The 25,691-nt window shown below is 45.0% G+C and overlaps 1 protein-coding gene across 3 annotated transcripts in view; it reads left to right on the top strand.

Moving 5' to 3' along the window:
- Positions 1 to 25,691, top strand: part of TAF12 (TATA-box binding protein associated factor 12) — a 383,226-nt gene that overhangs the window by 183,174 nt on the left and 174,361 nt on the right. For all 3 annotated transcript variants that reach the window (XM_069622970.1, XM_069622972.1, XM_069622971.1), the window contains one exon: positions 22,533 to 22,610. In XM_069622970.1, the coding sequence (XP_069479071.1) occupies positions 22,533 to 22,610 (78 nt within the window). The remainder of the gene's footprint in view (positions 1 to 22,532; positions 22,611 to 25,691) is intronic.

Below are 25,691 nucleotides of genomic sequence, written 5' to 3'. Positions count from 1 at the left end.
AGCCCTCCAACCAAGCAGAGGAGAGTTCATCCCCCCCCGCCCCAACCCTTCATGCCCACACAACCTGTGGAGCCTTCATCACCCTCGCCGGACCCCAGAGATGACACGGCGACGGATACGACGACGGGAACGGATGACGACGGTGGTGATGACAGGACGGACCTTCCATCACCACCCCCTCGGGCTTCCCTGCCCGACGAAATTGGCTCTTTCCACGCCATGATCGCCAGGGCATCCGAGATGATCCAGCTCTGCCCAGAGGAACAGAAGAAGGAAGGTTTCCTCTATCAACGGCGGGAGGCCAAGAGAAAGACGACCCTCGCGGTACCGTTGCTCGACGATATCTGGGACGAGGGACTTGCCATCCTGAAGAACCTGTCCACGACGCCCGCCAAGAGGGACTGGTACGAGAAGAAGTACCGGGTGCCCGACGCCGCCCCTTTGTGCCTCAGGGCTCAGCCGACGCCAGATTCGGTCGTTTCAGCAGCGGCCAAGAAGAAAGCGGCGGGGGCGGCAGCTTCAACCCCTACCTCCCCACCAGACGGCGAGGGAAAGAAATTAGACGCCATGGGGCGCCGGGTCATCTCGGCTGCAATGACGATTAAGGCTGCCAACGCCTTGGCTATTGTGGCCCATTACGACAGGGAGCTTTGGTGCAAGATAGTTCCCCTGCTGGACTTCCTACCAGACGACAAGAGGGCAGAGGCCCTAGAGATTCTGCAGGAAGGTGAGGTGGCGTCGGACCACGCCATAACGGTGGCAACGGACATTGCCGATACCGGGTTTCGCCAGTTGGGCAACAGTGTTTGCCTTCGACGAGGATGGCTCAAGGCGACTGACTTCTGCCCGGACGTTCAGACCAGGGTCTTGGATATGCCGTTCAAGGGCAACAATCTGTTTGGGAAGATGGTGGATGAGTCGCTCCAGGCCATCAAGACCGACACGGAAACGGCGCGAGCCCTGGGAGTCCTTCAGCAACGACGGCCCTTTTGGAGCGCCGGAGGCAGACGGGGCCTCCAAAGGGATCCAGCGGTGGCTCCTCTACGTACCGCCAAGTGGCCCGCTCCTCGTCCCAGGAGGCCTACAGAGGTCGCGGCAAGCAAGGAGGATCTCGTCGCCTTAGTCAAGAAGGCCAAGGCGGCAAGGCCACTTCAAGCAAGACTGAACCGGCCATAGCGTCGGGCCCCCACCGAAGCACCCCGGTGGGAGGCCGCTTGACGAAGTTCGTCAGCGCGTGGGAGTCCATCTCCACCGACGGTTGGGTGCTGGACACCCTGGCCTGCGGGCACTCGCTAGAATTCCAAAGGAAGTGTCCCCGCATTCCACCCGTGGCCAGGAAGGAAAATCGCGTCCCTCAGCTGCTGTTGGAGGTAAAGGCGATGCTCAAAGGTGCCATCGAGCCCGTCCCCAAAAGGCTCCGGGGCTCCGGAGTATACTCGAGGTACTTCCTTGTCAGGAAGAAGACGGGAGACTGGCGCCCCATCCTGGACCTGCGACGGTTAAACAAATGCATCAAGGCACAGAAGTTCAGGATGGTCACCCTCCAGCACGTGCTGGGACAGCTGGAGGAGGGCGACTTCCTATCGTCGTTGGATTTGGAGGATGCTTACTTCCACATCCCCATTCTAAAAGGCCACCGAAAGTTCCTCAGGTTCGTAGTCCAGGGACGTCGCTACCAATTCAGAGCCCTACCTTTAGGATTGAAGTCAGCACCCAGGGTTTTCACCAAGTGCCTGGCACCAGTGGCGGCGCGGCTGCGCCTACAGGGGATCCACGTCTACCCCTACCTGGACGATTGGCTCATCCGTGCAAGGACAAGAGAACTCGCGGTCGAGCACACAGCGAGGACCGTCCGCCTACTCGCGGAACTGGGATTAGCCATCAACTACCCCAAATCCCACCTGGTTCCGTCGCTGGTGGCACTGTTTCTGGGAGTGAAGCTCGATACAGTGGAGTGGTTGGCATCTCTGTCGGAAGAAAGGACGAAGGCCATTTTGGGCAAGGTGCAGCGCCTGCTAGCCACGGCCGTGGCCAGGGTGAGATCCATCAAGTCCCTTCTCGGAATGATGTCCTCGTGCATCTACCTGGTGCGCCTGTGCAGACTATGGATGCGTCCGCTACAAGAGTTCCTCGATGCCTGCTGGATGCAAGCGGCGGGCAACTTCGAAGACAAGATCCCGCTCGACGAGGGTTTCCGTCGAGCGATTCAGTGGTGGGGCACCCATGCGAACCTCACAGCAGGCACAGACTTTCAGACTCCGGCACATCAGGAGACGGTGACGACGGATGCCTCCCTGGAGGGATGGGGCGCGCACACCGGTCATCTCCACGCGAGAGGCCTTTGGCTCCCGGAGGAGAGGTCGCTCCACATCAACATCCTGGAGCTCCGAGCCATGTTCTGGGCACACAAGTCGTTCCTACCGTCCCTCAAGGGCAAGGTGGTGAGGATCTTCACTGACAACACCACCACGATGTTCTACATCCGGAAGTAGGGAGGCACCAGATCCCCAGCACTATCCAAGGAGGCCCAGGATCTGTGGCACTGGGTCGTCACCCAGGGGATGTTTCTGGTTCCCTTCCATCTGGCAAGAATAAAAAACACCATCGCCGACTCACTCAGCAGAGAGCTGCGCTCGTGTCACGACTGGGAACTACGACAGGATCTAGTGGATCGTCTCTTCCGGCGATGGGGCACACCCCAGATCGACCTGTTCGCGACTGCGACAAACTCCAAGTGCCAGAGGTTCGCCAGCAGGTTTCCCCAGCCGAGGAGCATGGGTGATGCTTTCTGGTTCCCCTGGGACGGCCTGTTCCTATACGCGTTCCCTCCGTTGCCGTTGCTGCTCCGACTCATCAACCAGCTCAAGCGGTCCCAGTGCAGGATGATCCTGGTCGCACCGGCGTGGCTGACACAGATCTGGTTCCCAGACCTTCTGGACTTGGCAGCGTCCCCACCGTTCAAACTGCCTATGGATGCAGATCTCCTCGCCAGGGAAGGAGGTGCCATACTTCATCACGATCCGGAGTCGCTGAACTTGCAGGCCTGGCTCCTGCAGTGCTAGAGTTTGGAGGATACGATATCCCAGCTGACTGCAGAGAGGTTCTTGCAAAAGCCAGGGCGTCCTCAACTCTCAAGTGCTACGGACATAAGTGGAAGAGGTTCTCTGTCTGGTGCCGTGCACAGAAGATTAACCCTCTGCGGATTACGGCCCCTCAAGTGCTGCCGTTCCTACTGTCGCTGGCCAAAGCTGGACTAGCACACGCCTCCATCAAAATACATCTGGCTGCGATCTCCCGATACACCAGAACCACGGGACGGGCGTCCGTGTGGTCTCATCGCCTGGTGAAGGAATTTATGAAGGGACTATTCCGATCGTTTCCACCGGTGAGGGCTCCAGCCCCGGCCTGGGAGCTCAACGTGGTGCTGACCAGGCTCATGGGGCCACCATTCGAGCCTCTGCATTCGGCGCCGTTGAAGTTCCTGTCGTGGAAAACAGCTTTTCTTGTGGCCATCACCTCCGCACGACGGGTGGGAGAGATCCAGGCCCTATCCTGCAAGCCTCCGTACTTGACTTTTCACGACACACGGGTGGTGCTGAGGACGCACCCCTCCTTCATGCCCAAGGTGCCGTCGGACTTCCATCTCAACGAGCCTTTGGCGTTACCTGTTTTCTTCCCGTCGCCGGCTGAGAGGACTTTGCACTCGCTGGATGTGGCTAGAGCGCTGAAGTTCTACGTGGACCGCACGAAGAGTTTTCGGAAGACGTCACAACTTTTTGTGAACTTTGGACCTGTGAACCGGGGAAAGGCTCTCTCGAAGGCTTCCATTTCCAGATGGCTCTCCGGCTGTATCATGCACTGTCATCGGTTAGCAAACCGACCGTTGCCCAGCCGTCCGAGAGCCCATTCGACCAGAGCGATCGCTGCTACTACGGCGTTCCTGTCTGGTGTGCCCCTGTTGGACATCTGCAGGGCTGCTAGGTGGAGGTCGACGCACACCTTCACAAGATTCTACTGCATTGATCGGGACTCCAGGGAGGAGTCCAGGGTCGGCCAAGCAGTGCTGCGCAACCTGTTCGCCTAAGGTGAGCCTGGTGAGGAGGTAAGAGATGCTTAATGTTGAGTTGTTGTATTGCTTAATGTTGAGCCTTGTTGCCACCTCCCGTGGTTGTGCATGTGTATACTTCTATGTATTCTTATATTCATGAGCATTTGAGTACATGCCAGACCCCATGCTGGAGAAGGAACAAGTTACTTACCTGCAACTGTTGTTCTCCAGCATGGGTCTGGCATGGATTCACATGCGAACTCTCCCGCCTTCCCCTCTGTGGCTCTTCACTTGGTCATACTGCCACTTTACGTGCTACCAAATCTGAAGATGACTGCCTGAGGGGCTTAGGTAGAGTGCAGTCATTGGCTGGGGGGGCAGTATGACCCAGAGCTCAGTGATTGGTTACTACTAAGAAAGACATATCAGAAACGAATCTGATACTGATTTTTTTCTGTACCGAGGATTCCCAGCCTGACGACGGGGAATATTCATGAGCATGTGAATCCATGCCAGACCCATGCTGGAGAACAACAGTTACAGGTAAGTAACTTGTTCCTTTCCCACAGTATTTGCATTCAATAGATCAACTTTTGTGCAGTTAACCCTGCAGGGGTGCCCAGAGGCGTAGCCAGAATTGTCGAACTAGCGGGGCCTGAGGCTAGTGTAGTTGGGCCCAACGCAGTGACATTAACGTCTGTAAATGCCCACACAACGCTGCTGAGTGGGCATTTAGAGATTTTGAGTGGGCCTTGCCCGCTCAGGCCCTACTCTGTCTACGCCTCTGGGGGTGCCCATGTGAATACCCCGCTAAGGTATTAACCATACAATGTGCTTATCGACAAATTGAGAAGAAAACACAAATGCCAAAGTGCATGTTCAGTGAACGTCATGCTGCCATTGTGAGTTAAAAAACATATATACACACTAAATGTTTTTCCAAACTGAATGATAGTGCCTTAGCCCGCTTGGTTGATGTATGATGAGAAAATCTGTCATCAACTTCGTTTGACCTAAGTCAAGGGGAGACAATAGAATGATTTAAAATAAACTCCTCGTCATGTAGTTCATGAACTAGATGCTGTATTACACAAATATGACAAAGTAGTGCCTCGTGTTAGTTACCTTGCAAGGAGTTGAAACTGCTAATCATTTTTCCCAGCTTTCGACTGGCCCATCAAAAATGCAATTCCATATGGATGTCTCAACGTACTTGATAGTGTTAGCAATAGCACGTATTAAGTGTTTCATTCTGACTCCATCTTAAACAAAAATATGACAGTCATGCCTTGTGTCAGTTACCTTACGGTCGTTATTAGCTGCTAATTATTTGTCCCGGCCTCCGTCTGGCCCATCAAAAATACAATTCCATATGGATGCTTCCTGAATATCATGCAACCAGTATTGGCAAAGGCGCGCATTAGGTGCTTCATTCAGACTCTATTTTCATCATACTATAATTCCGAGTACACGTCTGTTTGACATGCCGTTTTGTGAAATTACCTTGTTTCCTTAGGTGTTCCCCATGTAGGTGTCCGCCACATCCTTATAGTATTCTGGCGAGCTAAGCTCGCGTTCCCTATTAACCATTTAAATATGTGCTTGTTATGTTGTGGTTGAATCTGGTATGAAAGGGAGATGTTATATATAGTCTTGTACATAGTAGTCTTGTCACTGGCCTGGAGTGATTTCCATTAGAATGTGATGTATGAATGCAGCTCAGGAGAATGTTAAGTGCATCAGTGTATGAATGTTCTGAGAGAGTCAGTTGGGGGCCTGAGCTGGGGTGAGAGGATGGCCGGTGGGTCTTCTCCTTCATATGTAGTGTACTTACCTATACCTGTCCATGTCCAGTCATCTATGTCACTGTATATACTTGAGTAACAGAAATTGTATATACTGTACAATAAAGTCTACCTGGATCAATCTGAGTCTCCACAGCAGGCCTGTGTGTCTGAGTGACTACAAAGAGACTTTACTACAGTGCTGCCGAACAATCAGGTGATTGCGGCCCGATCACGTGGTAGGCGGCGTGCGATGGTGACGTACCTGATGTGCGATTTGCAGTGGTTATGGCTACAGTTTCAAAATACAAACCTATGTTGCGTGCTTTGGGTAATTTATAATAAAATTCAATACTATATCACACGTGATACATATTTATAATAGTTTGTTGCAGTATTCAGAACTATCAAAGGGGTCAGTGTTGAATGGCTTGCACATATGAGAAAGGTGTTCTGTCACATCCTTTCCTGTTATCAGCTGGTATGCAACTCATTTGTGATATTTTGTCAACATTTTTATGAACTGTGAATTCATGACCACAGAACCTCTTGTGATAATGTGCTACCAAATGAATCATGTGATTGTGACCCAATCACGTGATAAGTGACTGTCTTGGCATCATGCCTGATGCATATATAAATACAAAATAGAGTATCAGAACGTACACATGCATCCTATGTTGTACGTATTGTTAATTATGTGTTGCAGGATTTGAAACTGACCAGTATGTGAATATTGCAAGTGATGCCGAGTTGGGGTCTGGTATTCCTAATTGAATTTATGGTATCATGACTACTCCTTAATGATAATCTTAGAATGAATCTGTGCCAACGCACATTATACTAACCTCCTCTATTAACTTATACGTATGTGCACTATATTGTGCAGGTTAACTGATTGGCCTGAAAGGACAGCCGCCCTGCTGTGTGATTAACAGCATAGGCTGTGAATGAATGGAAAATCGCATAAAAAGCTAGGTTTTTGGGACTATAGGCAGTCAATCACTGGAGAGGAACATCCAAAGGAGACCTCACGAGATGCCAGCAGCAGCCTCCTGGGCCACGAAGTGCCTGGTGAAGCCATGCCGCTGTGCTGACCCAGTTTTCATATCGCCTTAGAAGACATGTACAGGACGACTCCCTCCCTTGAGCTGGTGGGACCAACTAGCCTCAATACAAGCTTCCATTTGGCGCAACCCCCCACTGACTATGCCTCACCAGAGCTGCAGAAGTTTTGTTGGAAGCCTAATGCATTCAGAGAGTTGGCGAGCGAGGCAGAGACTAAATCTGCAGGGTTATTGAATCGTAGGTTAATGTCTCCCATGAGAATCATTTTCGAGGTAGATTTGATGTTGGCGCCCAATATATGTACGATGTCCTCTTCAAAAGAAGGTGCTGGACCTGGGCGGCGGGAGATAGTGTGAAGGGTAATGGTATTGGACCCTGATAGTGTGTGTTAGAGAGAATTCTAATTTCTGTGCCAATTCCCTTCAACCTTAGAGACCCCCAACTCTTTTGCTGATGTTAGGACTTTTTCATTTTTACCCTGGGGTGAGACCTTTCTCACTCTCGTGTTTTGACCTGATTTGTATTGTGTTTTCACTGTTTTTGAGTCTGACAAACTCTATAGGCGTCTACCTTGTTGTATAGTAACACACAGCAGCTTCAGTGCAGTGTCACAGGGAAATCCTTTAGATTTCTCATAAGGTTTAACTACCTTTTCTTGTGTGAACTACAGTTCCCAAGAATAGTAAAGGGAAATTGACTACCTTTTCTCTTTGTAGGTCCAGCACACACCATCTTATGTGGAGTGCTGGGGGTTTACCTGGTAGCCCCTTAACCTACATTCTCATGTAACTTTTTTTTATGTTAGTCACTACTTTAAATGGCTGGTGGCAGTAGTTTAATTTTCCTACCATTGCTTTTCTACCGCAGGTGAAATCCTCAGCTGCAGTACAGCCCCCATGGGTGACCATTTCGTCAAAATGGCCCGGTCTTTTTTCGCCATTTTCTGTTTGTGAGGTCTTTCTTGGGTTTTACTCTGTGCGTTGAGCCAGGTTTCAGACCTTTGTTCGTTTTGCCTTTGGCGGGCTTCAGCCCTGAAGCCTGCCTCTGGCTCCACTATGTCTGGAAAGGCAGTATGTGAGGGAGGTTCACGAAACCCCACTGTCCTTTGTCTCTAGGAGTGCCTGAAGGCAACCAGTCCTGATTGGCTGTCTAACTGTCCTTTCAGGACTGCCACCCTGCTGTGCGATTGACAGCCTAGGCTATGCATGAATGGGAGAAACCTGCTTAAAAGACGAGGGTTTTGGGACTAGAGGCAGAGACGACCACTGGGAGAAACACCGGACGAAGAAACCGTGAGCAAAGCTTACTATATCCTCCTGGACCTTTGAAGTGCCTGGTGAAGCCCTGCTGCTGCACTGACACTCCTTTTTTCAATTCGACACAGAAGCTCTGGAAAGGGACTACTTCTTCCCTTGGGTTAGTGGGACCAACGAACCCCGAGACTAACTCCACTGGACCATCTTCCCTGATTGGCTGTACTACTTCGCTGCTGCAAGAACAGAGTGCCAGGGGTCGAGATATCCGTAGTCCAGTGCAACGTCTGAAATCCGGCCAGAAGCTCCAAGAGTCTCTTAAGGACCCTTCCAGAAGCAGGGTGACGAGTCCTCTCACCAGTGTGCAGGACCCAAGGAGTGAAGGAAGCCCGACCGGTATCAGAGATCCACGATGGTGCGGTTTACTAAGCGCTGAAACAGCAAAGTGCTGCTGAACCGAGAAGAGCCCGTAGCTGCCGACGTCCTCCGAACTACCGCCGCAGTAGCCCTCCAGACGTCCTCCCTCCTGTCCCCACGACTGAGGCACAGGAACATGGGGTCTGCACTGCAGTAACAGGATAGAATCCAGCTGGACCACTCTTCTTCAAACAAGAGGTACTGTTTAGACTGGGGGTACTTATCTCATTGTCTTTTTTTTGTGCTCTTCTCGGTTGGGAATTGCATTAACGATTTCAACTCCCCTTCTACAGGCTTAACAGCTTGTGACCCTACAAGTATTTTTTTCTACAAACTCTCCAACTTTGTGGAATACATTTATCTAAGAAGTGCCTCAGCTCTATAGACTGTTTCAAATTGACTTTGGCTGTCCTGACTCCCTGCAGACTCTTCTAGCCCATTGACTTGGATATTGTTTGTCCCTCGTAGGTGGTGTTTGGCAAGATTGTGTGCAGTACTCTTTGGGAGACTACAGCAACCTTGACCTCCTAGCAATAGGAACCCAACCTTTGGTAGAAGTCTGTACTACACAGGTTGGTAGTGTGGCTGAGCAGCCAGGCTCATCTCAAGAGGGGCGATTGTGAGCAGTTGGGTTTTTACACAGATTCACAGTGACAAGTATTCAAATAAACTCTTACACTCAAGGTTTCTTAATTATTAATTTAAGTCAGTTGACTAGGCCTTCAGAAGGTAGCCATATGTAAGTAAAACAAACCGGTTCTTCGAAATACACGTTTCTCTAAATCAGCAAGTACCCATTTGAGATGGCACACAGATGGTTCCTACACCCTGAGGGGACTTAAATAACTTAGACACTGTTGACATTAATATGTCACTGGTACATTTGGAGCAATACTGAGTTTGGTGTCAAAGAAAAGGGTTTGGAAATGAGACAAAGGTTAAACCAATATTCTGAAGCAGTTAAGTACTTTTTAACCCCCCCCCCCATGCAAAGTAACTTAACCCTTTCCTGGTGGAAAGGAAAAGCACAAAGTCGGAGGCAAGAAGAGTCTTTCAGGGAGCCAGGCCAGCCAATGTTAATTGAGCAAAAGTCTAGGTGAGCTGAAGCACTTATTGCAGGTAAGTAAAAGTATTGCACAATGTTTTGGAAGCCTTTGTAGAAAAATAGTATCACTGTAGGGCCACAAGCTGGGAGGCATTAATTGTAGAAAGGGTAAGATAAAAATGTTACATGAGAAACTAGACACGGGGGATACTAATTAACCCCTCCAGCACCATATTGTAAGATAGTGTGTGCTGGGTTTAGAAAGTTACAAAATGTAAATAAAGTCAATTTCACTTCACTGCTCATGGAAACAGTAGTTTAACCAAGAGAAGGTATTTAAACTTTTGGGAAATCTGGAAGACTTCCCAGTGTCACTGCACTGAAGGTGCTGTGTGACGCAATGTAATAAGATGCCTATGGAGTTTGGCAGACTCCAAAGTCAAAAGAAAGTGTGTTCAAATCAATGAAAAATACATGAGAAAGTGGCAAAAGGGTCTCTCTCTCATGGATAAAAATGTGAAGTCCTAAAGTCCAGCAAATGAGCTCGGTGTCCCTAAGGTTGAAGGGAGTTAACACATTTCTGAGAATTCTCCCCAACAGGACCCACGAAGATGGCTTGTAAAAGCATTTACTCTAGTAGGATATTTGCATCGTCCTTGGCGTTCAAAGGTCTGGTGGGGTGATTTTGGACTGGGCAGAACAAAGTATTTAGATCCTTTGATAGGAGTAGTGACCATGCAGTCCCTTAGGACGGGTGTTTCTGTTCGTAGTGGGTTGGGGGAAGGCTGATTGTTTAGATGTTGAGCTGTGTGCTGACTATGCGATCACCTAAGCGGGTATTTATATTCGTGGTGGATTGGGGTATGGCAGAAATACGATGAAGGGAAGAGGGTTCTATGCCTGCAAAACTGACAGAGGTCTCGGTCCGGTTTCACACACAAATGAGTGATGAGCCCTTCATCCTAATGAAGGGGGGCAGAGATGTGGCTGGTCTTGAGTACTGTGATCTGTCGGGCCTGCTAGTGAGGCTGAGGGATGTGCACAAGAGGATGCAGGAAAGTCTTAGGTTTAGGTAGGTCATGTGTCAAGGTTCTGGGAGCTGTGTACCAGTAGGGCGGAACAAGAGTCTCAAAAATTGGACTGTGTGTGTCCTATTGGTGACGTCAGTATGTGGTGGGGTTTGTTGGGCAAGGGTATTGCTACAGGACTAAGGGTGTTGGTCTGCCTAGTGTGGGTAGCTAGGGAGTGGGAAATGCTTACAGCGGGCTGGGGCCTCCAGATCTCGATGGCAGTAGCTGACGGGGGCTGTAAGTTGTTAGTTGCTGAACGCATTCAATTGTTACAGGAGTTTGACAGTACTATTGGTAATACTGTGCACTCACAAAATACAGTAATTGTATTTCTGATGCTTGTTAATCTGCTTAGAATCACATGCTGTGCATATAGTCTGACATCTAGTGGTAACCGCAGAGTATTGCATCTTGTCCTTCGAGGATCGAAAGGGGACTTCGGCATAGGCGTGTCTGTAACACTATCCCTAACGTGACGTGTAGTGTACCCAGAAATCCTCAAGCGTCGAGGTCCCTCAGATTGTTTTTTTCCACCCAGCTAGCTGGTCGCCTTATGCAGAGCTCTACCTAAAATGTCAAATTTGTTAAAATCACAACCTTTTGTCATTTATAACAACATTCGTCCCCTCTTTGACGATTACTGAACCGCCGCCGACGACAGAACAGCAGACTTCGAAGGCTGGCGTTCCGGTCGACACTGTCGACTGCGTGGCCGGCTTTCTGGCCGGCCTACACAGTAGGGAGAATGGAGTCTGGGGGTTTCCTTTCTTTTAAGAATGGCTTTCCTTCTCCCCTCTTTTTGGCCCTTAGGTATTGTCGTTGCTTTTGTTTACATGCGCTATGGACAGGACTCCCTTTAAATTGTTCCCTTCCTGTAAGGGAACATTTCCCTGGAAAGACAAGCCCCCTCGGTGCAATAAGTGTCTCCCCCCTCAATCACGCTGAGGCGTCCTGTTGACACTGTAAGCTCCTGTGACCAAAGACCATAAAATAGCGTTGTGTAAAACGGTGGGCGGCCTACGCAATGTCATATGCCGAGGGTAGCTCCGCCGCCGCCACAAGCCTACCGAAAGTGATGAGGCCCATACCGTGGCCCATAGCAACGCCCATAACGACCATGGCTCCGACATGGACGCCATTGACCTTACAACGGAACAGACTCGCTCCAAGACCTCCGTCCCCAGCCCCGATAGGCATGACGCAAGTCCTGCTATGGGGAGGTTACATGAGGGCATTCTCACATTTGGAGTTCAGAAATTGGAACAAAGTTCCCCTATTAGAAATGAATGGACAAGGTACATAGGTTATTGGGGGGAAAGAGGCAGGTAAGTAGCTGTTCTACCCCCACAGGTGAAGGACGACGGAAGAGTTCCAGAGCTAGGTTCGAAATCCAGCCTGCGAGCGGGAAGGAAGCAGAGCAGCATGCTACCCCTTCCCAGCCTGATTGCCACTGCTATCCCACCTACCTTTTAAAGAGTGGTAAAGACACTGAGAAATTGTCCCCAGTGTGGGTAGGTGCGCACACCCTCGTACTGATTAACTAGTGATACTATGGTGTAAAGAGGTTTGCAGCAGTGGCAAGGCGTAGAAGGGTGAGTTCTCGGTACCCCTTCTATGTAAGGGAAATAAACAGAGTGACTAGGGCCTGCCGGTCTGCGCTCCCCCAGAAAATGTAATTCAATTCAAGATTTAATTTGGTTAAGTGATTAGTCCATTCCAATGAGAATAGAGATGTAAATACAAGTATTTATTCACACAAGTGGACACTGCACGCCAACACGTGTATCAGCCCTCTCTGGGCCGTCCTCAGTCAATCTTCATTGAGAATATTTTCTAGTACCTAAGGTTAGGTTGTTTTAAAATAGCTCAGTGAGAAGTGGTTTGCTGAATAGTCCTAGCGTCTTGAGTATGCAAGCGAAATCTGTTATGACAGAAGAGATACATGGGGGAATGTTGTAAAATGTGCTAGGTAGCACTTGATGGTATTGCTGTCACGGAGCCATTTTAAAGCAACCTAACCTTGGGTACTAGAAAATATTCTCAATGAAGATTGACTGATGCTATTACCCTTTCGAATTACAATTATCAGTTATTTACTATCCTAATGTTAATACGCCCTGAGGACGGCCCAGAGAGGGCTGAAACACGTGTTGGCGTGCAGTGTCCACTTGTGTGAATAAATACTTGTATTTACTTCTCTATTCTCATTGGAATGGACTAATCACTTAACCAAATTAAATCTTGAATTGAATTACATTTTCTGTGGGAGCGCAGACCGGCAGGCCCTAGTCACTCTGTTTATTTACCATTTAAAGAGGTTTGGCTTTGTTTTTGGCTGGGTGCATTTTCCCATTCTCCATGCGTGGCTGGTTGTACAGCCCTTAATGAGGGGTTGCACAAAAACTGTCTTAACACTACCGTTATAGAGCCAGAGTATGAAAATTCCTTTGCATTTACCAATTAACTATATGCTAAAACCTACACATTTCTTGGATCTAACCAACCCTCTCAGAACTCACTTCCTTAGTTCCTGTATGCATGAAAAGTCTGACCAATTGGCATTCAGAAGATCACATATAACCTACATGGTGGGGCCAACTGCCCCCTCCCTCCTTTGCCAAATAATTTTCATTAAGATCCCAATAACTTAGTCTGCAAGGCCTTGGTCACAAATTGCTCTGTTACCCCCATGGGGCTTATGAACTTTACTGTAATGTTAATAACAAAAAGTCATCCTATCTAGATGTTTGTAGCATCTGGAGACATGCTTTGTCTTCAGCTCTTTCTGCCCTTTGTGGCCTAGTAGGAGTGTGTAGCCTTTCATGCCGTCCAAAAGCTCTCACAGAGGCTGGCTGCTAGCCATGCAAGCCTAAACTGTTGTGTATGTTTGGGAGTGGTGAGCCGAGTGGTTACCTGTGGGAGTCTACCTACCCTTCCATTTTTGTTGCTGGAAACAAACGCTTGGAAGCATAAAACTACTGAATATGCACGGAGTGGTGAGTCGAGTGGTTACCTGTGGATCAGGTGACCGGGGCGAGCATGGTAAGGTGTTAGTCACAGCAAGAAAGCGGAGTACTATCAGCTTGTATTCTCTGTCAAGCTGCTTGCACCCACATTTACATCTACATCCACTCGTCTGAGGTTCACCTGAGACTGACATTGGTGAGCTTACAACAGAGACGTATGAACTATGCCTGCTCTCCTTTTTGGAAAATATATAAATGATCTGCGGTCTCCTACTACATCACTATGTCTGCTGTGAAATGTAGTTCTCAATTACGCAGTAAAGAGCGCCTGGTTTGTGAACGTGCACTATCAGCCACCAGAGATCTTAAAAGGAAAAAACTCAAGAAAAGCACCAACCCCGCAAAGTCAGCTGTAGGGGTTATTATTGAGACCATCTGCGATGCGACAAACTTGGGGATAGAAGTAAATTACTGCCTTTTTAAAACCAAAAGAAACTAAGCAAATGAGATGTGCAGATTGTGAAATAAATTTGATTCTTAACCACCTCAACACAATTCAGAATGGAGACATCCTGCTCTCTATCTGTCGCTTGCAAATCCTATTGACAATAACTCTTTACTAAATATGGTTTTGAGTCTACAAGCAGAAGCCAACAGAAATGGAATTACCATATCGGCATTACCATTATCCAATCCTATCTCAATAGCGGAGAGAAATTCAATTTATTCAACAAATGTATCTAAATCTCAGAATTTAACACAAATTGCAGCTAAAGCGTATTCCTCATCACCTACTCACCACAAAAGCTATACTGACATTGATTACATTGATGACATTGATTTAGAGCTTTGTAGAGAACCTGAATTATTAATAATTCTGAATGCCTTATTCACTTTAACAGTATACATGAAGGCCAACAAATCATTAAGCAGGGCATTACCAATTTAGTTGATGTGGTGCTTTCCTCTCATGACTTCTTGGTTGTTGAAAAACATAGCGATGACTCAATTGAAAAAAATGGGGATATTTAGGTGGGCAGGAATGAAGAGAGGGATGCTTTACCTCAGGGTTGTAAGGAACTTGAAATACCCTTTGTTGCTAACCTGATAACAAGTAGTAATACTAGATTGACCAATGTAGAACTGGTCATAAATTCTAGTCGAGCAAGCACATCGGGTATAAATAATAGGGAAACTCTCCCACATAAGAAAATAACCCAAAAAAGAAAACATTTGGTAAATAAAAAAGGGGCGCTGACAAAAAAGCTAAACGGTCAGGAAAGAAATAATAAGCCCAAAAACATTAATGCTGATCGATGAAAAAATAAGAGCAAAGAAATGTTGCTAGAATACTAATAATTATGAGCTATCTGGCTTGGAAAGTCCTGATCATCAGGTGAAGAATGTAGTAGAAATTTCAGAAGTTTCTCCCTCAAGCACGGTAATTGCTTTGAGGGTAAATAAGTGCAGCACAGGCGCCTACCATTTATGACCCATTGAATGATTTAGAAACAATATTCTCTAAACCCAACAATAAATCCTCTAAAAAGATAAAGATTGTGGATCTATATGCCACAAATGCAAGTCTATTCTTAAATGGATCCAATGTATTGGAGCTGATGCATCAAGTGCAGAAATTGTCATTTCTTCACAAGACCTTTCTTTGGGTGAAATTTCACACGTCTCTTGGGAAGAAAATTGGTCAGTGCTCCATCTGGTCTCCCCGTTTGTAACAGAGGGGATTATGTCACAATCCTCAATTCCTGAATATGGGATACAGGTTTGAGAAGCTGGTAGAACTGGAAAATAAAATGAATACATTGGAAACAAGTTAGGGAAAAAGTCTATATATGATGACAAAAGAATCCATGAAAGAGATCGTTGCCAAGATATGCAAATCTCTATATGCTGAAAATGGCACTAGAACAAATACTCAAAAAGCAGTGCTGGAACAATCTGAGATGGAAGATGTAGCGTGACCAAATAACAGCTCCTACAAAGATCTGAATATTAAATCATGGAATACTAGAGGTTTTAGGTCCTTTGTCTCCAACTCTGTGGGCCTACATTATTTTGTGAGCGCTAATATATTTTTGCTCCAAGAAACGTGGCTCATGAAAGTTTTATTTAGACAGGTTCGATATCGCACAAACATTAGCTCAACGAAATGTGAAGGGCATGAGTATGGTGGACTGATTACTGGTGTTACAGCACACTTGAATGCCTCCTGAATTCGGTAGTAATATAAAAGAAGACAATGTGCAGGCAACCATGGTTATCTTCCCATTTGGGGGCTATGAGAATGTTCTATTCATCAACGTATATAATCTTCTGGGTAATGTAAGCACTGCAATGATTATTACACATGTGGAGTTACTAGTTGAGAAATGGTTGTTAGAGCACGCGGAAGCATTATATTGGATAGTAGGGGATCGAAATGATTAGCAGCGCCCGCTATTCACTGGAGAGAGAAGGTTGTAGAATATATGAAGGGTCCGTCAGGACCAATGTTAATGGTTTTCCAGGCTATTGATTTTGAGGCTGAAGAGACCGACATCGGAACAAATAACTGGTCTACGTTCATTTGCCTGACACAACTCATTCAGCTAATAGAGGTAAGTAAAGACAGCCCATTTTACACCTGGTCTAATCAGACGAGTTGCTCCTGGATTGACTTTGTCCTTACAAATGAAAGAGGCTATGAAATGTTAAACAATTACCGTTTTATTCTAAATGACCTTAGTGATCATGTAGTGTTCGAATTTACCTCAATAATGCAGGTAATAGAATAAAATGGTCTGAAAGAAATGTGTTGGGTTTTAGTGAATTGAGGAGTAAATCGCTTGGAGGAGACGATAAACGGTTGAATTTAAATGTTGAACATTTTTACAAAGTAATGCATTCTCCTTATGAACAATTTGGCAAATCACAAAAGACATTTTTTCTGAAAATTAAAGAAAAGAACAGCGATTTTGATTACATCATCGCTGAAAAGAAAAAACTATGTACATCAATTAAGCTCATAAAGAAGGCAAACACTGATAATCCCAAGCTAGGGCTATAAACGGACCATGCGATTTTTAAAAACTGGACCAAATTACATAAAGGATTGGTTGCATCAGTCCACTGGCAAATCATGAGAAACAAATTGAGAGGCAAAGATATGCATAGATTCTGTCATATTTACAATAAACATAATTAGGTTAATTTGGCTAAACATGAATTAAATCCCATCACAAATAATAAATGGAAAGCATATATCCTCGGTATGTATTATAAAGATAATGTATCTGTTATCAAACTCAACTATCAGGAGGTGTTAGAAAAGAGATTTTTCACTTTCACAGAATATGATATCGAAGCTATTATTATTAGGCTAAAGTAGTCAAGGGCACCAGTCCCCGATGGTCTGCCGAACATCTTAAAAAAGAATCCTAAAATGTGGTCTCAAATTATTTTCACCATTTTACAGGAGATTATTGCTACCAGCCAAATTCCATCTAGCTGGAAATATGAAACTCTTATACCCATCTACAAAAAGGCCTACGTGATCTACCAACAAACTATTGCCTATTGGCTATGATGGACGCTAGCTCCAAAATATTTGCATAACTGCTCTTAAGCTTTATAAACGCCTGGTTATCTAAAGAAAATATTCTAAATCGTCAACAATCGAGCTTTAGGAAAGGCTTCAGTAACCTGTCAAACCTCTGGACATTAAGATATGTTATTAGACATTAAGTCTTCTAATTTGAGAACTTTGTATGCTTGTTTTATTGATTTCTCAAAAGCTTTTGATACTGTCAATCGTAATCTGCTCTGGCAAAAAATGGAGGAAAAAGGGCTCCATGCACAAATACTCTACTTTGTAAAAGCCCTATACACCAACACCAGATCCCAAGTTGGAATTAACCAAGAAGGCTCTTTATGTGAGGAAATGCCCACCAACCGCAGCCTAAAACAAGTATGCTCCCTTGCGCCTGCTTTGTTTAACATATATATTTCTGATTTGGAAAAAGTGTTTGTGAAAAGTGGCAGTCACACGCCAAGGATTGGCCCGCATCCTATTTCTTGGTTATCACATGCGGATGACATTTAATTTTAGATCAGACCGCGATAGGGCTACAGCGTAGCCTAACTGCACTAGACCCTTTTGCTACCTGCCATGGCCTCTTAATTAATTTGGATAAGACCAAAGTTATGATTTTTAAGAAACACAGGTGCAATGAAAGGTACAATTGGACAATCAGTAATGATCGCCTGAAAGAGGTGGAAGCCTATATTTATTTGGGTATCCCAATGACTAACAAAACAGGAGATGAGATACACTCCAACTCCATAATAAACAAGCCCCAGGCAAGATTTATTGCCATTAAGGCATTTATTCAAAAGGATTCAAGCCAATCTATTGAATGTTTGTTGCTATTGTATAAATCATGTATAGGTCTTAGCATTTTATATGGCCTTGAGGCTTTTACCTCTAAGGAAGTAACGTGGCTTGGAGTACTCAAAAGAAAGCTGTGGAGGAGAGCTTTAGGATTATTAAATTTGGTCCTGGTAGAAGCAATTTGCAACGAGCTTGGTATTATTAGCTTAAGTACGCAGAAAAAGATTTTTACTTGTGTATTATATTTCAAAATGCAAGAAGACTTTTTTAATGACAATACTATCTATTCATATTACCGAGGCCTGATTGATCTGAAATCTCCCTGCTTAGCATTGAAACACTGGTTGAGGAGATATTGAAACATGGGTTGAGATATGATTTTTTTCTTTTTTTTTTTTTAGATGAAATTGGCCCTTGCGTGGAAGAAAATTGTGCAGTAAAATGTAAAAAGATTTAAAGAAAAGGCACTTGTTTGGGATCATAACTATAGAAGCGACGAACTTGCCGAAAAATCTTCTTACTCTATAGTTGTCTTACAACCATTTGCTTTTGACATGCCCTGTACTTGTATAAAAACATACAAAACTCAATTATTATGTGTAGGAGATTAGGACAACTACGACTATGCAGAATGTGCCAAATTAAGCTAGAGACGTCTCGCCACTTATTAACAGACTGAACTCTACTTATTAGGCTTTATTAAAAAAAAAAAGGCTACGCAAAGTTAGGATATGATTTGCATCATATACACCTCGGATCAATTTTGGTCTTTAATATATTCTGCTGAAAATCTAGTTCTGAATTATACTGTTTAACATATGGCAAGAGATTTTAAAGAAATTAGCCTAAAAGGTCTACATTCATTTTCAAATTATTTTTTTATGTTAAAGGTATTTGTACCGCGCACCGTCACCAACGGTATTGGTCCCCAGGCGCTCCGGCGGATCTGTAAAAAGGTGGGATGGGGTGGGTTAGTAAGGTGAAGAGGAAGTAGAATAGTGAGAGGAGTGGTGTTCTGTTGGCAGCTTCAACTCGGTATACACCAGATGCAGAGCATTGGTGCGGGTATTGGATCGGTGACAGGCCGCGTGTGCTGTTGGTCCGGCTTATGTGTTGTTGCAGTGTGGTGAAGTGCGTGCGGCTTGTTGTGCGAGAGATGATTGTGTGAATTTTTGAATGAGATAAGTATGCAGAGTTGGAGCTTATATTGGTTAGTGGGTTACCTGACCTTGGCATGCTAGCATTTGCAGTTCTGTCCCAGTGTGGCACCAGTTGACCCCCACAACTCTATCTGGATGCGGCGCAGGCCAATGTTTAGAATTCTATCTGGGTGTGGGCAAGCCAACACTCAGTCCCATCCAGATACGGCGCAAGCTAGGGTCTAGAAATCTGTCCAGGTGCGGGCATGCTATCATTCGCAACCCCATCCGGATGCTACGCAGGCTGGTGTTCACAATTTCAAGTGTGGCACACGCCAACATTCAAGTTTCATCTAGGCGCTAGGCTTGCTATCCTTCAATCAATCCCATCCAGATGCGACGCAGCCCAATGTCTACAATTCTATGTGTGGCCTGTGCTAGTCTTCGGATTTCGCATGGGTGCGGGCATGCTAACGTTCGAAGTCCTATCTTGATGCGACGCAGGCCAAAATTCACAAATTTATCTAGGTGTCGGTATGTTGGCATTCCGCTTTCACCTAGGTGCGGGCATGCCAACATTCATGGTCCCATCTAGAAGTGATGCAGGCCAATATTTTCAACTCTATCCAAATGTGGACATGCTAATATTCACAATTCTATCTAAGGGCGGGCATGCCAGTATTCAAAATCCCCTCTAGATGCGACGCAGGCCAATGTCCACAATTCCATCCAAGTGTGGCCATGCTAATATTCTTAATTCTATCTAAATGCCTCTGCCGGTCTGGATGTGGTGCGTCCGGGACGTGCGAGTGGGTGAGTCACTTGAGGGCTTTCGTCTAGGTCTAAGTATGTGTTCAGTCTCTGGAGCCTTCCTTTTGTGGCTATTTCCATGATCTCTTATGCTCTGTCGAGTGGTTAGTTCTTTGGTTTGAGTGTTTGTCCAGATTGGCAGTGGCCGGGATTGGAGTAATTTTCATCAATGTTTTAATGTCTGCGCATTCTGGTGCGTCTCCGTTGTGGTTACCCTGTGAAGAGCCATGATTTGAGGAGTTTCCTGAATGCTAGGTGGTTTGTTGTGTTCCGTATATTATTAGGTAGGTCATTCCAGGTTTTGGGTGCCTGGTGGGAGAAAGAGGATCCTCTGAGTTTTTTTTGTGTTGTAGGGTTTTGTTTCCAGGTGTATGTCGGTGCTTGATCTTAGTGTTCTTGTCGGTTGATGTAGGTGTAGTTTGTCGCTTAGGAATTCTGCGCCTTGTTTGTGTATTGCTCTGTGCGTGATGCACATGGACTTGAACTTTATTTGCTGTTTTAGTGGTAGCCAATGTAGTATTTTTAGCGCAGGTGTGATGTGTTTTCTTCGGGGTAGCTTGAGGAGGATTATGGCTGCTGCATTTTGTATGCGTTGCAGTTTTTTTAGAAGTCGTTCGGGCATGCCCAGGTATAGGCTGTTGGCATAGTCTACTCTGGACATGATCAGAGCGATGATGGTAAGTGTTTTGTTTGCGAACGACGGGAACGGTAGGATCCTTTTTGCTGCTCGCAGGAGGAAGAAACATTTCTTGACTACCGAGTTTTCTTGTGGCTCTAGAGTGAGATTGTTATCCATCAGGACCCCTAGGTTTTTTACCGTTGATGATGGTTCTGGTGTGGTGCCGAGCTCTCTTGGCCAGGGGATGTAGTTTATATCTCCTCCCATTTTTGAAGCGATCATTATCTGTTTTGCCTGGGTTGATTTTGAGATGGTTGAGGTTCATCCAGTTGAATATGTCACAAAGGCAATTCTCTAGTGTGGGGTTTTCTTCTCGGTTATCTTGTATGTTGAAGATTATTTGAGTATCGTCGGCGTAGTTGTAGCATGTGAGGCCGTGTTTTTTGATGAGTCTGATTAGTAGGTACATGTAGATGTTGAATAGCAGCGGGGAGAAGGATGAACCTTGTGGTACTCTGCACGTGGAGTCTCTGGGTTTGGATTTAAAAGGTTTCATCCATACTGTTTCTGTTCTGTTTGTTAGGAAGGATTTGATCCACAGTAGGGCAGTGTCTGTTATCCCTAGTCGTCCTAATCCCTTTATGAGGATGGTGTGGTTGACAGTGTCGAAAGCTGCAGACAGATCAAGGAGAATCAGGGCGGTACTTTTGTCCGAGTCTGCGTTTGTTTTTAGGTCGTCCCATATTGAGAGGAGAGCTGATTCTGTTCCTCTCATAGGTCTGAAACCAGCTTGTGCCTGGTCTAGTAGGCAATGCTCTTCTATGAATTCTTGGGTTATTTGGTAGACGTACGTTTCTAGCAGTTTGGCTATGTACGATATGTTGGAGATAGGTCTATAGTTGGATAAGTCCTCTACGTTTCCTGTTGTGTCTTTGAGTAGCGGCTTGATGTAGGCTGATTTGAAGGCCTGTGGTACTTTACCTGTTGAGATTGAGAGGTTGAGGAGGTTCCTGTGGTATTCCATGGGGGTTCCTTGTTTGAGAATTGTTTTGGATATGTCCGGGTGGCAGGGGTCTTCAGGCGAGCCTGATTTGTTGCTTTGGTTTACCAGTTTGATGAAAGCCTCAACTGATACTTCTGGGAAGTTTCGTAGCTTGTTTGCGTGTTCCTCGTCAGTGTCGGTGGGGTTTGCGCTGTGATCGCTTGGTCTGTTTTTAATTGTTTGTTGGATGGTGGTTATTTTGTTTTTGAAGTGATCTCCGAGGTCCTCAGAGTTTCATCGATGGAATTGGCGTGTTGTTGCAGCCCGGTGGGTTTTTTATTTCGTTTATGATTTTGAATAGTTCTTTCTGAGCGTTTGGTGCTCTGAAGATTCGGTTGTCGTAATTTATGAAAGTATGTATTGTTTTAATGCCATGATTAACTGAACTGATGGATGTTATTATGTGATTATATTGTTTTTTTTGTGTTGTAAGTTTAATTTTAACCAATAAAAACACGTTACTAAAAGTGTTTTTTCAACTGGCCTTAGTGTGTTCTGAAAAGGCCTAATGACTATATTTGTATACATACTGTCTAAGCTAAATTATTGTGTTGTTCTGTGCAAACTCGTTGGCGCCCTAAACCACTCACTCCTAAGATCAAGCCTTGACTGATCATCCACAATACATTGATTGGATTTTGGCTAAACTCTTAGACTGCCTGTTCACCATAACTAGGACGGCCTCCTAAAATCTCCTCCACCCCCCCCCCCCCACCAGGGCTCATTTTAGAAATCCTTCTTAGCAGGGCTTTAAAGTAAATATGGATGTTTGTGTTTTTCCAAAAAATGCTTTCTCTCATTACTTGCACTTGAAAACGCGTTTCTGTATTGCTAGAGTATAAGCAGATATGAAAACACTGCTGCCTTTTATTTCTTAACATTAGGTTCTAACGAAAAAGAAGCTACAGGATCTTGTGCGAGAGGTGGATCCAAGTGAACAGCTGGATGAGGATGTGGAGGAAGTAAGTAGTAACTGCTAATGAAAGGGGGTAGGAATTCCGCCAAGTACAGGGGAGGTGCAATTCAGATTTACATACACAGGAGAAAAGTCCTTCTGTAATAGTTGTGACTTCTTGACCAATTGTTTGCTCTTTTGAAGCGCTTTGTAACATCTTAAGGCTTGTCACACAGTTATTTGTAAACTGTTTTCTTGCTGATATGCATGCTGTTCAAAGATCAGTCTTGCAGTGCAGATGATGAACTGTTAAAGAGAATTTTCATTTCTGTGCAAAAATCCTCCAATCTTAGAGACGCCCAGCTCTTTTGCTGGACTTAATACTTTTTAATTCTTCTCACTCTCTCATGTGTTTTTACCTGATTTGGATTTTGTCTTTACTGTTTTTGGAGTCTGACAAACTGCATAGGTATCTGCTTTTTGTATGGTGGCACACAGCACCTTCAGTGCAGTGTCACTGAGAAATCCTGTAGATTTATCTTAAGGTTTAAATACCTTTTTTCTTGGGGGAACTACAGTTCCCAAGAATAGTACAGTGACATTGACTTTACTTACCTTTTCTCTTTATAGGTCCAGCACACACCATCTTATGTGGAGTGCTGTGGGGTTGTTAGGACAGTTTTTCTGAAGTCCATCTAGGGGCTTAGTAAAACCATTCAACTGAGGCAGTACAAGACTCCACTCTGGGTATAGGGATGTAACACCTGAGTTCAGGGTAGCGTAGGCAGAGCAGCCAGGTTTGGGAGCGAGAGAGGGCTGTAGAATCAGTACAAATGAAATTGTAATACAAATGGTCCAAAGAAAAACAAACACTATGTATTGTTCAGATAAATTGTTTATTTAAATACAAGTAGGCCCAGATAAATCTTGGGGAAAATAAGTACTATCACATTATATATAACCACAATTATAAAAACACGACACTATGCTTGAAGGTACACAGACCAGACCAAAGCATATAACTTTATTTGGAACACAGAACAGTAGTTGTAAGGAAGTCAATCCTTTTCATACACATTCAGTATAGGTTGCAGCTATTCTTGGAGTAAAAACCATTGATTACTTTCAGATTACATTCAGTAATCCAAGGGACCAAACCTGGTTTGGCTCGCAGAGTAAATCTCAAGAAGGACCTTTCCAACAAGAAATGGCGAAAAAAGAAGACCGGGCCATTTTGACAAAATGGGCACCCATGGGTGCTTTACTGCAGCTGAGAACGCAGCCCGCAGTAAAAACACACAATGGTAGTAAAAAGTAAACCACTGCCACCAGCCATTAATTGTAGAAAGGGTCACATAAAAATGTTACATGAGAAGCTAGACGAAGGGGATACTAAGTAACCCCTCCAGCACCCTATTGTAAGATAGTGTGTGCTGGGTCTAGAAAGTTACAAAATGTAAGTAAAGTCAATTTCACTTTACTGCTCTTCGAAACAGTAGTTTCACCAAGAGAAGATATTTAAACCTTTAGGAAATCTGAGAGACTTCCCTGTGCCACTGCATTGAAGGTGCTGTGTGTCACGGTTTATAGTGAATTTGTCGAATGCAAAAAATGTCGAAAAAAATAATGCCGAAAAAAAAATCCAAATGTTTGTTTTTTTTTTTTTTAATTGGGGGATCCCCCATCCCCCCGTTTATTTTTACTAGCTAAACCAAAAAAAAAACATACAAATAAAAAAAAACATTCTAATTTTTTTCGACATTATAACTGGATACCGTGTGTCACAATGTAAAGATGATGCCTATGGAGTTTGTCAGACTCCAAAGTTAAAAGAAACACATAGTCGAAATCAGAATAAAAATACATGAGAGGGTGAGAAAAAGGGCTCACTCTCTCCAGGTTAGAAATTAAAAGTCCTGAAGTCCAGCAAAATTGCTGGGGGTCTCTAAGGTAGAAGGGAATTAACACATTTCTGAGAATTCTCCCTAACTGAGCATGTCAATCTACCTTATTTACAGGTTGCCCAGGCAGGGGGGGGGATCCTCACACCGAACTGTGCCTAGGGGTAGGGGACCAGTATTCTGCCGATTGTTTAACCAACTTGTTTTCCTCCCTAGTCTATTGTTGATACCTTTTGCTATTGATTTGTATGCCATTTGAAACTGTCAGCAGTTGGTGCATTTTAATGGAATCGAGAGTAATTGTGGTACCACATAGACTGTATAAATTTTATTTATTGCCTGAGCACAAAGTGTGTTATTGTGTATAACTTGAACCTTATTTATATAAAGAACTGTCTTATCACGAACATAGTCTGTGGACATTCCTTTGTGGGCGTTTGGGGACTATACTGTACTTAAGAACCAGCCCGCATCACCTCCTGAGAGCTTAAGCCTTGATTGCTCGTCCATAGCTACCAAATAATGAATCTTGGCTGGGGTGCTCTGTGCTTTTACTCTGCCATATAGAGGACAGGAGTACACAAAACCCCTTCCAGTTTTTACATTACTGTGACGCTCAGCAACAAATCACCTAGTCATATCAACTGGACAATATCTTTTTCTGATCTAGTGAAACACAGATACTAGGAACAGTATAAACCTATAACTCTGATTCAGGATATTAGAGGGTAGTTGGACCTTGGGGTGTAATATTCAATTACAGTTGCTTTTCAGTTCAGACTAAGCGAAGCAATAACTCAAACTTATTTTAGAATAATGCAGTTCTACTAAAGGTAAGTAAAACCTACACACTTTTTTTTTTTTAACAGGAGGTACAAGCAACTTAAAGGCAGGTGTAAACCTAAGACTCTTTTTGTGTCTGTATGAATGACTTGGTTATTGTAGGTAGGTAAAACCTAATGCAGACTTATTCTGGACAGACTATAACAGCAAGTCGGGGGAATCCAGACCCAGTTGGGGAACACTCATACAATTATCCTAACAGGAATAATACCTTGAAGCCAACAGCGTTACTTTTGGGAAGAGACGCAACCAAATCACAGGTGAGTTGTATACCCTTGCATCTACTTTCTGTTAGAATGGCGAAACAGTTTCTAAGGAAAGAAAGATGTTACATATACTTTTCAGAATAGTGCAACACCCATTCAAGGTAAGTAAGAACGTTTGTAACTGTTCACTCTCAGAGT

The sequence above is a fragment of the Ambystoma mexicanum genome, chromosome 11 (assembly GCF_040938575.1).
Source record: "Ambystoma mexicanum isolate Mex_15411 chromosome 11, UKY_AmexF1_1, whole genome shotgun sequence".
Classification (NCBI taxonomy): domain Eukaryota; kingdom Metazoa; phylum Chordata; class Amphibia; order Caudata; family Ambystomatidae; genus Ambystoma; species Ambystoma mexicanum.
Note: the sequence above shows the minus strand (reverse complement) of the source record. Positions and strands in the feature narration are given on the sequence as shown.